The sequence below is a fragment of the Lucilia sericata genome, unplaced genomic scaffold, assembly GCF_015586225.1.
Source record: "Lucilia sericata isolate MDLA Ls3-8-SP2 unplaced genomic scaffold, ASM1558622v1 Contig000310F_arrow, whole genome shotgun sequence".
Classification (NCBI taxonomy): domain Eukaryota; kingdom Metazoa; phylum Arthropoda; class Insecta; order Diptera; family Calliphoridae; genus Lucilia; species Lucilia sericata.
In genome coordinates this window covers 126656-140699 of record NW_023994334.1, presented here as the reverse complement: position 1 = coordinate 140699, position 14044 = coordinate 126656, and the positions used below count along the sequence as shown (strand labels likewise).

Genomic DNA, 14044 nt, shown 5'->3' with positions numbered 1-14044 from the left:
CTAGTTCGGTTCTAGTTCTAGTTCAGTTCTAGTTCTAGTTCAGTTCTAGTTCAGTTCTAGTTCAGTTCTAGTTCAGTTCTAGTTCAGTTCTAGTTCAGTTCTAGTTCAGTTCTAGTTCAGTTCTAGTTCAATTCTAGTTCAGTTCTAGTTTAGTTCTACTTCCATTCTAGCTCAGTTCAAGTTAGTTCTAGTTTTGTTCCAAAATTTTCCCGTATGAATTATATTTGAATGAAGTCCGAGTACAACAATATGAAATTTTGAAATTAACTACATATGTATGTGTATAACTGTTGCAACCTTGGAACTAATGAGGATGGTTTACTTCAGAAACAAGTTCTGCAAAACAATATTAAGAAACCAAAGAACTTCTAAAAACTTTTTAAATAACTTTTAATAGCAATAATATATGTATGTCAATAGTTACAGCACTTAACATCAGATTAGAAAAGAGTGTCCCTATAAAAGTATGTATATGAAAAGTCATTAACAACTACTTATGTACATACGTAAATGGTGGAGGAACCCAGAAGTATGTTAGGACAGAAACATAAGCACAGCAACCAATTAAACAAACATGCCTCGTCCATATTTTACAAATTAGTTGATGAGTTAATTAAGTAGTTAAAATCTTTATTTATTAGATATCGCTTATTTACCACAAGACTGACATAACTCATAAAATATCGTTTCAAGAAAAAGGACTTTGAATGTTTAAGACATTTTATAAATTTAAATTAATCGTCGTATTTAGAAAGTTTAACCTGATATAGAAAGCGACCTTTATTATGTTTCTAATCTGTATTTAATGCACATTTTGTCCTGCCAAATATTTGTTAAGAAATAATTTTACAAAATTTGATTTTCACAACAAAAAAAAATAAACCTCAAACCGAAAATAACAAACATTTCTAGAAATAGATAAAACTATATAAAATACTTTAGAACAGCGCATATTTAGTAGTACTCGGTACAAAAGATCCATATTTTGAGTTAAGCTAGTCTTGCAGTAAAAGACAGCTATGTTTATCTCATTATTTATAATACATAAAAATCAATCAAGCAAATAATTTACTATAAACCGTCGGTTTTGATAGTAGCAGTGGATGACTTTTGAAAACTTTTCTCAAAATATTTTATTTTAAAATTACAAAGAAAATTTTTCGAAAATTGTGTAAAAGAAGATGATTTTTTCCAAAATTATGTAAAATTAGAAGATTTTGCTAAAATTTTCTAAAAAAAAAAGAAAAATTCTAAAAAAATGTTTTTAAAAAAGAAAATTTTTCAAAACTATTCATAAAAAATTTGAAATTTTCTTAAAATTTTCTAAAAGAAAGAGAATTTTTCGAAAATTTTCTAAGTTGTTTTGGAAATTTTCTGTAAATTTTCTTTAAAAAAAAAATAGTGGCTATACACTGCTATTAACAATACCGAAGACCTTTAAGATATAGGCCTTTTAATTGACATAATTAATTAACATACATATACATACACACATATGTAAATAATTTATGTAACTCCATAAATACTAGCTAATTAATTTGTAATAACGTGAACTTTCCGCTTTTCAGTGAGTTTTTAATCGTCCTCATGACTTGTTGGTCTAACTGGTTACTGCGTTTAGTACTCTGCTATGGCATACTTCTGGGTTTCACCACAATTTATGCAGATGCCAAAAAACGTCTTGTGAAATCTTATATTACGGTGAAAATGTTTGTGTTTTTCAAAAATCTTTTAATTTTTGTTGTCATCATGAATTATTTAACTGAAAATCTTAGATTTTCAATATTAGTACAAGAAAATATTATCTCGGCTTTTGGTAATTTTGGCGTACACATTTTTAATCTGCTGTTAATTGCTGGGTTTATATCATTGCGTATAAAAGGAGATAAGGCCTTAAAGAAATGGCTACAACTATTGATGTCATTGGAGAGCAACTACTTTGACAAATGGGATACTAAAGTTGATAAAAAATTACAAATATATGTGACACTTAATTATATTGTAATGACAGCAGACAGTTTACTTGGTTTATATATTGCATTTCCTCTCTTGTTGGAGGAAGATTTTCGGATGTTTCTAAACACATATGTACAAAATTATTTTTTCGACGTGCAACATTATATTATGTTGCATCACTGCTTTCTATTGTTCCTTATTAATAACAATTTTTCTACACTGAATTATCAGCTACAAAATAAAAAAGATAAATCGCCAATTGCCAGCATATACATGCAACTATTGATGTTGCGGCAGGAGATTAATTCCTTATATGGTCCCGCCATATTCATCATATTTTCATCTCTAATACTAATGTTTTCCTTTAGCTTTTATGCATTATACACAATTTGGAATACACGTCATTATGGAATGTTTATTTTTAAGGCTTTAATCTCATATAAGTACTGTATTAGTTTCTTTATTGATATGTATCTTTACGTTTTAATCTGCGATCGTGTAACCCAAACTACTAAAGAAACGACAAACATTTTGTTGGAAGATTGTACCAGACAACAAAATCGAGAGGTTTGTTTATTAGTTGATTTTATGCCTAATAAAATATTAAAAGTTTTTATTAAAAATTTTCTTTTCTGCAGATTGAGTATCTTTGTTTGGGGCGCTCAGTATTGCCGCTTAATATCAAGATCTGTGGTATAATAAATATTGATCACAAATATTTTTTTGGTATAATAGTTAGTAGTGTTATATATATAATTGTTTTTACACAATCTAGTAGTGATTTGTGGAGTATATAATAAATGGAATATTTTGATTAAATAAGAATATAAACTAACTAGCTTATTACCCGCTACTTTGTTAGCGAGGGTTTTTATAGAATGAGAAATATGTTGGCTCTTCATTTAGCAAGGAAAAAATAATATGTTTTACAAAGATTACAAATTTTTAAATATTGGTAATTCCCTAATTTGAAGAAATGATGATTGTATATGTGTACTCAATTTTAAGTACTTAAAAGTCAATTTTTATAGATTCTCATTTACTCCGGGCTCTATATGCTTAATTTCATGTTTTTAGGTTGAATTTTATAGAAAACTCAAAAAGTACCGATCGAAGGACGAAAAAGTGCCAAAAAGTTCACTTTTATAGATTCTCATTTACTCCGGGCTCTACATGCTTAATTTCATGTTTCTAGGTTAAATTTTATGGAAAACTCAAAAAGTACCAGTCGAAGTACGATAAAGTACCAAAAAGTCCCCTTTTATAGATTCTAATTTACTCCAGGCTCTACATGCTTAATTTTATGTTTCTAGGTTAAATTTTATAGAAAACTCAAAAAGTACCAGTCGAAAGACCAGTCTACATGCTTAATTTCATGTTTCTAGGTTAAATTTTATAGAAAACTCAAAAAGTACCAGTCGAAGGACGAAAAAGTACCAAAAAGTCCCCTATTATAGATTGTCATTTACTCTGGGCTCTACATGCTTAATTTCATGTTTCTAGGTTAAATTTTATAGAAAACTCAAAAAGTACCAGTCGAAAGACGAAAAAGTTCCAAAAAGTCCCCTTTTATAGATTCTCATTTACTCCGGGCTCTACATGCTTAATTTCATGTTTCTAGGTTAAATTTTATAGAAAACTCAAAAAGTACCAGTCGAAGGACGAAAAAGTACCAAATAGTCCCCTTTTATAGATTCTCATTTAATAAGGGCTCTACATGCCTAATTTTATGTTTCTAGGTTAAATTTTATAGAAAACTCAAAAAGTACCAGTCGAAAGACGAAAAAGTTCCAAAAAGTCCCCTTTTATAGATTCTCATTTACTAAGGGCTCTACATGCTTAATTTCATGTTTCTAGGTTAAATTTTATAGAAAACTCAAAAAGTACCAGTCGAAAGACGAAAAATACCATATAGTCCCCTTTTATAGATTCTCATTTAATAAGGGCTATACATGCTTAATTTCATGTTTCTAGGTTAAATTTTATAGAAAACTCAAAAAGTACCAGTCGAAGGACGAAAAAGTACCAAAAAGTCCCCTATTATAGATTCGCATTTACTCTGGGCTCTACATGCTTAATTTCATGTTTCTAGGTTAAATTTTATAGAAAACTCAAAAAGTACCAGTCGAAAGACGAAAAAGTTCCAAAAAGTCCCCTTTTATAGATTCTCATTTACTCCGGGCTCTACATGCTTAATTTCATGTTTCTAGGTTAAATTTTATAGAAAACTCAAAAAGTACCAGTCGAAGGACGAAAAAGTACCAAAAAGTCCCCTTTTATAGATTCTCATTTACTAAGGGCTCTACATGCTTAATTTCGTGTTTCTAGGTTAAATTTTATAGAAAACTCAAAAAGTACCAGTCGAAAGACGAAAAAGTACCAAATAGTCCCCTTTTATAGATTCTCATTTACTAAGGGCTCTACATGCTTAATTTTATGTTTCTAGGTTAAATTTTATAGAAAACTCAAAATGTACCAGTCGAAGGACGAAAAAGTACCAAAAAGTCCCCTTTTATAGATTCTCATTAACTAAGGCCTCCGCATGCTTAATTTCATGTTTCTAGGTTAAATTTTGTAGAAAACTCAGAACGTACCAGTCGAAGGACGAAAAAGTACCAAAAAGTCCCCTTTTATAGATTCTCATTTACTAAGGGCTCTACATGCTTAATTTCATGTTTCTAGATTAAATTTTATAGAAAACTCAAAAAGTACCAGTCGAAGGACGAAAAAGTACCAAAAAGTCCCCTATTATAGATTCTCATTTACTCTGGGCTCTACATGCTTAATTTCATGTTTCTAGGTTAAATTTTATAGAAAACTCAAAAAGTACCAGTCGAAAGACGAAAAAGTACCAAAAAGTCCCATTTTATAGATTCTCATTTACTCCGAGCTCTACATGCTTAATTTCATGTTTCTAGGTTTAATTTTAAAGAAAACTCAAAAAAGTACCTGTGTAGAACGAAAAAGTAGCGAAAAGTCCCTTTATTATTAATTTCATGTTTCTATTTCAATATCATAGAAAACTCAAAAAGGACCAGTTGGAGAATGAAAAGTACCAAAAAATATCACTTGGTACCGGGGTTCCAAATAACACCCCATTAGGATATTTAGTGTTTCTAAATTTAAAAATTTTATCTAAATTGGATCATTGTGGTTGAATAAAATCAAATTTCCCGTTTTTACCCCTTTTGGTACTTTTTTCCTCCCCATTAACGAAATAAAAATTCTATTCCAAAAGGTTGCAACATCGTAGTGGGAGCCCGTTATTATGTGTTCATATGTATAAGTTAATAAACCAAAAACAATGTTTTATGAAAAAAGTACCAAAAATAGGTACAATTTTAACCCCTTAAACGTCCGAATATCCAAAAAGTACTAAATTCATATTTTTATTTTTTCGTTAAGTTATGAAGGAGTCAAAAATATTTTTTGAATGTGCACTGGTTTAAAAGATACATGGGGTGCGAAAAAAGTACCAAAATACAGTTTTTACCCGTTTATTCCCTAAAGGGGCCGAATTTTAAAAAAGTACCAGACACCTGTCCGTTTATTTTTTAAATGAACGGCGATAAGCTTTAAACTGTTTTTGTATCTTTTCTAGTTTAGGAGATATAAGGTTACCGAATTTACCCGTTTTTACCCTTTTTTACCCCCTAAACATTCGAATTTCCAAAAATCCCGTCTTAGTGGATCTATTTGGCGGGAGACCAACCTCCTGTCCAAATTTCAGCTCTTTAGCTTCAACCGTTTAGGCTGTGCGATGATGAATCAGTCAGTGAATCAGTCAGTCAGTCAGTCAGTCAGTCAGTAACGTTAGAATTTTATATATATAGATATATGTATTACTGAAGTAGCCTGTGTACCTCCGGTAGGTTAGTGGTTAGTGTTCTAGTCTGTTAGACCAGAGGCGGTGGGTTCGATTCCCACCTGAGGTACTGGTTAAGGAGCTCACAACAGGCCCGATAGAGGCCTAGGGGTATTTCTTCGGATTTGATGTATAATACATCCTCCTTTCAAACTAACTAACTAACTAACTAACTAACTAACTAACAAACAACAAACAAACAAACAAACAAACAAACAAACAAACAAACAAACAAACAACAAACAAACAAACAAACAACAACAAACAAACAAACAAACAAACAAACAAACAAACAAACAAACAAACAAACAAACAAACAAACAACAACAAACAAACAAACAAACAAACAACAAACAACAAACAAACAAACAAACAAACAAACAAACAAACAAACAAACAAACAAACAAACAAACAAACAAACAAACAACAAACAAACAAACAAACAAACAAACAAACAAACAAACAAACAAACAAACAAACAAACAAACAAACAACAAACAAACAAACAAACAAACAAACAAACAACAAACAAACAAACAAACAAACAAACAAACAAACAAACAAACAAACAACAAACAAACAAACAAACAAACAAACAAACAAACAAACAACAAACAAACAAACAAACAAACAAACAAACAAACAAACAAACAAACAAACAAACAAACAAACAACAAACAAACAAACAAACAACAAACAAACAACAAACAAACAAACTAACTAACTAACTAACAAACAAACAAACTAACTAACTAACTAACTAACTAACTAACTAACTAACTACTAACTAACTAACTAACTAACTAACTAACTAACTAACTAACTAACTAACTAACTAACTAACTAACTAACTAACTAACTAACTAACTAACTAACTAACTAACTAACTAACTAACTAACTAACTAACTAAACTAACTAACTAACTAACTAACTAACTAACTAACTAACTAACTAACTAACTAACTAACTAACTAACTAACTAACTAACTAACTAACTACTAACTAACTAACTAACTAACTAACTAACTAACTAACTACTAACTAACTAACTAACTAACTAACTAACTAACTAACTAACTACTAACTAACTAACTAACTAACTAACTAACTAACTAACTAACTAACTAACTAACTAACTAACTAACTAACTAACTAACTAACTAACTAACTAACTAACTAACTAACTAACTAACTAACTAACTAACTAACTAACTAACTAACTAACCCTATAAACCTAATCAAAAAAATACATTTCTTTGCTCTTAAGAAAATTTTAATTAATTTAATCGAAAATTACCACTTGAATAAATTCAACTTCAATAAGGAACATTTATTATAGAAAATTACGAAAGTACTATTTGAAGAAGGAAATAGTAAAATACCTCTTATATATTCTCATTGAAACAAAAAATTTATGTTTCTTTGATCAATATTATAAAAAATTCCAAAAATATAATTTGATGAACGGAAAAGTATCAAAACAGTTCCTTATAGTACATTCTCCTTTACTCATGACCCTACATGTTAAATTTTATATGTTTCGTATTATAGAATATTAAAAAAGAAACTCCCATGTAAATAACGAAAAAGTTTCATGCTAAAATAAAATCTCATTTTCCATCCCTGGTATAATTACAGAAAATTAAAACAACAACTTAAATGCTTCTCTTATTATTTCTTACTTGCTTCTCTCTTTCAATGAAAATAATAACAATTACAACAAATATATTGCACTTACCTTAATACAAAATTTGTTGTTTTAATTCGTTTGACAATTGATCATGTTCAAGCAGGACCATTGATTTGTTTTATTTGTTTTAGCAAAAACACTAACAACGAACGATACGCAATGCGATGAATGAAAAAGAAAAAACCAAAAAGCAGCGCTGCAACCATAATTACGCAGCTTCATATTAAATTTTGGATTTAAATTAATTAGAAATAATAAATTTTATTTATTTATTTATTTATTTAAAACATTATGATATTTGTGATATTTTAAAGAAATTTTATACTAAAACTTTTAACACAATATGTAATTCTAACTTTTTTCATAAAAATTACAAAAAATATTTATTATATTCTTCACCATTTTCTATAAAACAACTTACTAAAACTTTTTCTATTAAAAACACTTTATTTTAATGGAATTTAATAACAACACTTTTATATATAAAAATTAAATTTTTAATCACACTTTTTTCACCAAAAAAATAAAATATCACTACAAATCTTAATTTCACTTTTTTCCGATAACCGTACCGCAGCAAGGAAGAACAATGTTAAACTAATTGCTTAAAAATGAAATAAAAGCAAAAGCGCAAATATCAAAGTAAATAATGAAATAAGCTCAATTTGAGCTGATGCTGCATAAAAGAGAAAAGCAAAACGTAATACGAGAGGGAGTAAGTAATAATAACCAAAAGGAACAAAAAGTAATTAATATCAAAGAAGGGAATGTTATTTAGTTCATGTAACAACGTCTTAGTTCTACTTCTGTTCTAGCTAATATCTTGTTCAGTTTATGGTTGGATCTAGTTTAGTTCTAGCCCATAACTACTTCAGTTCATTTCAAGGATAGATCTAGTACAGTTCTATTTCACTTCAAAATTAGTTCTAGTTCAATTCTAGTTGAGTTCTAGTTCAGCTTTAGTTAAATTCCAGTTCAGTTCTAGTTAATTTCTAGTTCAATTCTGCTCCAGTTCAGTTGAAGTTCACTTTTAATTCAGTTGTAGTTCAGTTCTAGTTCAGCTCCAGTTCTGTTTTATTTTGGTTCTAGTTCCATTCTAGTTCAGTTCTAGTTTAGTTCAGTTCTAATTTAGTTGTAGTTCAGTTCTAGTTCAGTCCTAGTTCAGTTCTACTTCAGTTCTAGTTTAGTCCTAGTTAATTTCTACATAGTTCTAGTTCAGTTGTAGTTCATTTTTAGTTGAGTTCTAGTTTAGTTTAGGTCTAGTTTAGTTCAGTTCTAGTTCAGTTATAGTTAGTTATACTTTCTATTGCAGTTCTAATTTAATTGTAGTTCAGTTCTAGTTCAATTCTAGTTCAGTTCTATTTCAGTTCAGTTCTAGTTTAGTTCAGTTCTACTTCAGTTTTAGATGAGTTCTAGTTCTGGTTGTGTTCTAGTGCTGTTCTAGTTTTGTTCTAGTTCTGTTCTAGTTCTGCTCTAGTTCTGTTCTAGTTCTGTTCCTAGTTCTGTTCCTAGTTCTGTTCCTAGTTCTGTTCCAGTTCTGTTCTAGTTCTGTTCTAGTTCTGTTCTAGTTCTGTTCTAGTTCTGTTCTAGTTCTGTTCTAGTTCTGTTCTGTTCTAGTTCAGTTCTAGTTCTGTTCTAGTTCTGTTCTAGTTCTGTTCTAGTTCTGTTCTAGTTCTGTTCTAGTTCTGTTCTAATTCTGTTCTAGTTCTGGTTCTAGTTCAGTTCTAGTTCTGTTCTAGTTCAATTCTATTCTAGTTGTTCTAGTTGTTCTAGTTGTGTTCTAGTTTTGTTCTAGTTTTGTTCTAGTTCTGTTCTAGTTCTGTTCTAGTTCTGTTCAAGTTCTGTTCTAATTCTGTTCTAGTTCTGTTATAGTTCTGTTCGAGTTCAATTCTAGTTCCAGTTCTAGTTCAGTTCTAGTTCTAGTTCAGTTCTAGTTCAGTTCTAGTGGCAGTTCTAGTTCAGTTCTAGTTCAGTTTTTAGTGTCAGTTTTAGTTCAGTTCTAGTTCAGTTCTAGTTCAGTTCTAGTTCAGTTCTAGTTCAGTTCTAGTTCAGTTCTAGTTCAGTTCTAGTTCAGTCTAGTTCAGTTCTAGTTCAGTTCTAGTTCAGTCTAGTTCAGTTCTAGTTCAGTTAGTTCAGTTCTAGTTCAGTTCTAGTCTGTTCAGTTCTAGTTCAGTTCTAGTTCAGTTCTAGTTCAGTTCTAGTTCAGTTCTAGTTCAGTTCTAGTTCAGTTCTAGTTCAGTTCTAGTTCAGTTCTAGTTCAGTTCTAGTTCAGTTCTAGTTCAGTTCTAGTTCAGTTCTAGTTCAGTTCTAGTTCAGTTCTAGTTCAGTTCTAGTTCAGTTCTAGTTCAGTTCTAGTTCAGTTCTAGTTCAGTTCTAGTTCAGTTCAGTTCTAGTTCAGTTCCAGTTCAGTTCTAGTTCAGTTCTAGTTCAGTTCTGGTTCATTTCTAGTTAAGTTCTAGTTTAGTTCTATTTCATCGCTAGTTCAGTTCTAGTTTAGTTTTGTTCAGTTCTATTTAAGTTTCAGTTTAGTTCTAGTTCAGTTCTAGTTCAGTTCTAGTTCAGTTCTAGTTCTGTTCTAGTTCTATTCTAGTTCAGTTCTATTTTGGTTCTAGTTCAGTTCTATTTCGGTTCTACTTCAGTTCTATTTCGGTTCTAGTTCAGTTCTAGTTCAGTTCTAGGTCAGTTCTAGTTCAGTTTTCGTTCAGTTCAGTTCTATTTCAAGTTCTAGATCAAGTTCAGTTCTAGTTTAGTTCTAGTTCAGTTCTAGTTCAGTTTTAGTTCCGTTCTGGTTCATTTCTAGTTTAGTTCTATTTTATCGCTAATTCAGTTCTAGTTTAGTTTTGTTCAGTTCTATTTAAGTTCCAGTTCAGTTCTAGTTCAGTTCTAGTTCTGTTCTAGTTCTGTTCTAGTTCAGTTCTATTTCGGTTCTATTTCGGTTCTAGTTCAGTTCTAGTTCAGTTCTAGTTCAGTTCTAGGTCAGTTCTAGTTCAGTTCTAGTTCAGTTCTAGTTCAGTTCTAGTTCAGTTCTAGTTCAGTTCTCGTTCAGTTCTAGTTCAGTTCTAGTTCAGTTCTAGTTCAGTTCTAGTTCAGTTCTAGTTCAGTTCTAGTTCAGTTCTAGTTCAGTTCTAGTTCAGTTCTAGTTCAGTTCTAGTTCAGTTCTAGTTCAGTTCTAGTTCAGTTTTAGTTCAGTTCTAGTTCTAGTTCAGTTCTAGTTCAGTTCTAGTTCAGTTCTAGTTCAGTTCTAGTTCAGTTCTAGTTCAGTTCTAGTTCAGTTCTAGTTCAGTTCTAGTTCAGTTCTAGTTCAGTTCTAGTTCAGTTCTAGTTCAGTTCTAGTTCAGTTCTAGTTGAGTTCTAGTTCAGTTCTAGTTCAAGTTCAGTTCTAGTTCAAGTTCTGGTTCATGTACTAGTTCAAGTTCAGTTCTAGTTCTAGTTCTAGTTCAAGTTCAAGTTCAAGTTCTAGTTCAAGTTCAGTTCAAGTTCTAGTTCAAGTTCTGGTTCAAGTTCAGTTCTAGTTCAAATAAAACTCCAAAGACTTTTTTCTTTATTATCATTTGATAAATATAATTTCTGGTTTATTTCAGTTTTTTCTTTGTCACGAGATAATTTTGTTATAATATTAATTCTTTTGTTTTTTAATAATACGAAATAATTATTTGTTTATAGGTTTTCAATGTATTTTTATTAAGTTATACCATAGCTAAGAAACGCTAAAAATTATGTTTGTTTTATTTTATTCTTTTAAGGAATAGTTATTAAAATAAAAATTAAAATATAAAATAATGTACAAGCGAAATAATTATGTAAATAAATTACATAAATAAGGAGAGAATTCATTTTATACACATAAATATTAAATTAAAAAATAATATACACAACTTAACTAAGAATTTCTCTTTTTAATAAATATATATAAAAAAAAGAACTAAAATTAACTAAAAAAAAAAAATAAAGGTACCAAATAAAATCAGTTAAATAAATTAGATTTTTTTAATGTAAATACGAATTATAAATAGGATCACACTTAGTTAGATGTTGCTTTAACAAAAGTTATTGTTTTTATGATTTAATTTCTCATTTTATAAAATACAACTAAAACTTAAAGTAAAAACTATAATATTTTAATTTTTTTGTTTTTTTTTTTTTAACTTTTTCTTTTACAAAACATAAAAATATTTGGTGAGAAGCAAAAAAATATACAAAACTTTAAATTGTTTTTCATTTCTGGTCATTTGGTAAAAATTAAATTGAAAATTAATAGAAATAAATGTGAGTGAGTATCTGTTGAGCGAAAGGGAAATAAAAAATGGCACAATTCTTTAAAATAAAAAATAAAAATTCTGTTTAAATCTGTTTGATATATGTAAGTAAGTTTCTGTGTTTTGTTTGTTTCTTTTTAGATTTGTTTCTTTCAAGACTTAAATAGCTAACGGACGTATGTTTTTAAATATATATATATATGTTTGAAATTCTTTATTTTCTTTAATAACTTTTATCCTTTTGGTTTCCGAAACTTTTTACCGAAAAATATTGTTTCATTTTTTTTTTTGTTTGTTAATAGAGTTTTATGTTCAAAATAGTTTCTTTTATCTCTTTTGTAATTTTTGGTATTATATCTTCAAAATATGTTTAAATTTTTATTAATCAAATCCTTGTTGTTTTTTTTTTTTTTGTTTTTATTGTGTAGTTCATAAATCGTTATACTTTTTCGTAAATAATTTTCTTTATTTTTCTTTTATATAATGATTTGTTTTGTTTTATATGTATGTTTTTGTTTTGTTGATTAAATATATATATTTTATAAAATATATAAAGCTAGACACATAAAGATTTTCATTTCGTTATTCAAATCTGTGAACATTTTTGTTTGCACGCTTAGTTTTTATACTTTTTCGTTTGGTTTTTTAAAAAAAGACAGAAACTTAAAGTTAATTTTTATAATATTTAAACGCCGTTTTTGTCAATTTTTGTTAAAAAAAAAAATTAAATAAATTGATGCGGTTGTTGTTAGTTGTTTGGTTTTGGTTTTACACACAGTCATGGAAGTCTCTTGAATTCCTTTTGGTTGTTGTTATAGTTGTATTTGTTGTGGTTTATTCGATTTTCTCTGTTTCCCGCCTAGGAAAGCTCTTTAAGAAATAACACATTTTTCATTATTGCCACTAATATTGACTTGTTCCAAATTGCGGGCAATTTCATGATCATCTTCGATACTGTAAATAAGAAAATATTAATATTTAGAGAACAAGTCTTTAGTTCACTTCTAGTTCTAGTTCAGTTCTAGTACAGTTCTAGTTCAGTTCTAGTTCAGTTCTAGTTCAGTTCTAGTTCAGTTCTAGTTCAGTTCTAGTTCAGTTCTAGTTCAGTTCTAGTTCAGTTCTAGTTCAGTTCTAGTTCAGTTCTAGTTCAGTTCTAGTTCAGTTCTAGTTCAGTTCTAGTTTCAGTTCTAGTTCAGTTCTAGTTCAGTTCTAGTTCAGTTCTAGTTCAGTTCTAGTTCAGTTCTAGTTCAGTTCTAGTTGAGTTTCTAGTTCAGTTCTAGTTCAGTTCTAGTTCAGTTCTAGTTCAGTTCTAGTTCAGTTCTAGTTCAGTACTAGTTCAGTTCTAGTTCAGTTCTAGTTCAGTTCTACTTCAGTTCTAGTTGTTCAGTTCTAGTTCAGTTCTAGTTCAGTTCTAGTTCAGTTCTAGTTCAGTTCTAGTTCAGTTCTAGTTCAGTTCTAGTTCAGTTCTAGTTCAGTTCTAGTTCAGTTCTAGTTCAGTTCTAGTTCAGTTCTAGTTCAGTTCTAGTTCAGTTCTAGTTCAGTTCTAGTTCAGTTCTAGTTCAGTTCTAGTTCAGTTCTAGTTCAGTTCTAGTTCAGTTCTAGTTCACTTCTAGTTCAGTTCTAGTTCAGTTCTAGTTCAGTTCTAGTTCAGTTCTAGTTCAGTTCTAGTTCAGTTCTAGTTCTAGTTCTAGTTCTAGTTCTAGTTCTAGTTCTAGTTCTAGTTCAGTTCTAGTTCAGTTCTAGTTCAGTTCTAGTTCAGTTCTAGTTCAGTTCTAGTTCTGTTCTAGTTCTGTTCTAGTTCTGTTCTAGTTCTGTTCTAGTTCTGTTCTAGTTCTGTTCTAGTTCTGTTCTAGTTCAGTTCTAGTTCAGTTCTAGTTCAGTTCTAGTTCAGTTCTAGTTCAGTTCTAGTTCTAGTTCAGTTCTAGTTCAGTTCTAGTTCAGTTCTAGTTCAGTTCTAGTTCAGTTCTAGTTCAGTTCTAGTTCAGTTCTAGTTCAGTTCTAGTTCAGTTCTAGTTCAGTTCTACTTCAGTTCTACTTCAGTTCTACTTCAGTTCTACTTCAGTTCTAGTTCAGTTCTAGTTCAGTTCTAGTTCAGTTCTTTCTAGTTCAGTTCTAGTTCAGTTCTAGTTCAGTTCTAGTTCAGTTCTAGTTCAGTTCTAGTTCAGTTCTAGTTCAGTTCTAGTTCAGTTCTAGTTCAGTTCTAGTTCAGTTCTAGTTCAGTTCTAGTTCAGTTCTAGTTCAGTTCTAGTTCAGTTCTAGTTCAGTTCTAGTTCAG

General features: G+C 29.5%; 1 protein-coding gene across 10 annotated transcripts in view; it reads right to left on the bottom strand.

The window, feature by feature from the left end:
- Window positions 1–12165: 12165 nt before the first annotated feature.
- Window positions 12166–14044, bottom strand: part of LOC119603509 (EH domain-binding protein 1) — a 59057-nt gene continuing 57178 nt past the window's right edge. For all 10 annotated transcript variants that reach the window (XM_037955549.1, XM_037955541.1, XM_037955544.1 and 7 more), the window contains one exon: window positions 12166–12723. In XM_037955549.1, the coding sequence (XP_037811477.1) occupies window positions 12642–12723 (82 nt within the window). In that variant the 3' untranslated portion in view covers window positions 12166–12641. The remainder of the gene's footprint in view (window positions 12724–14044) is intronic.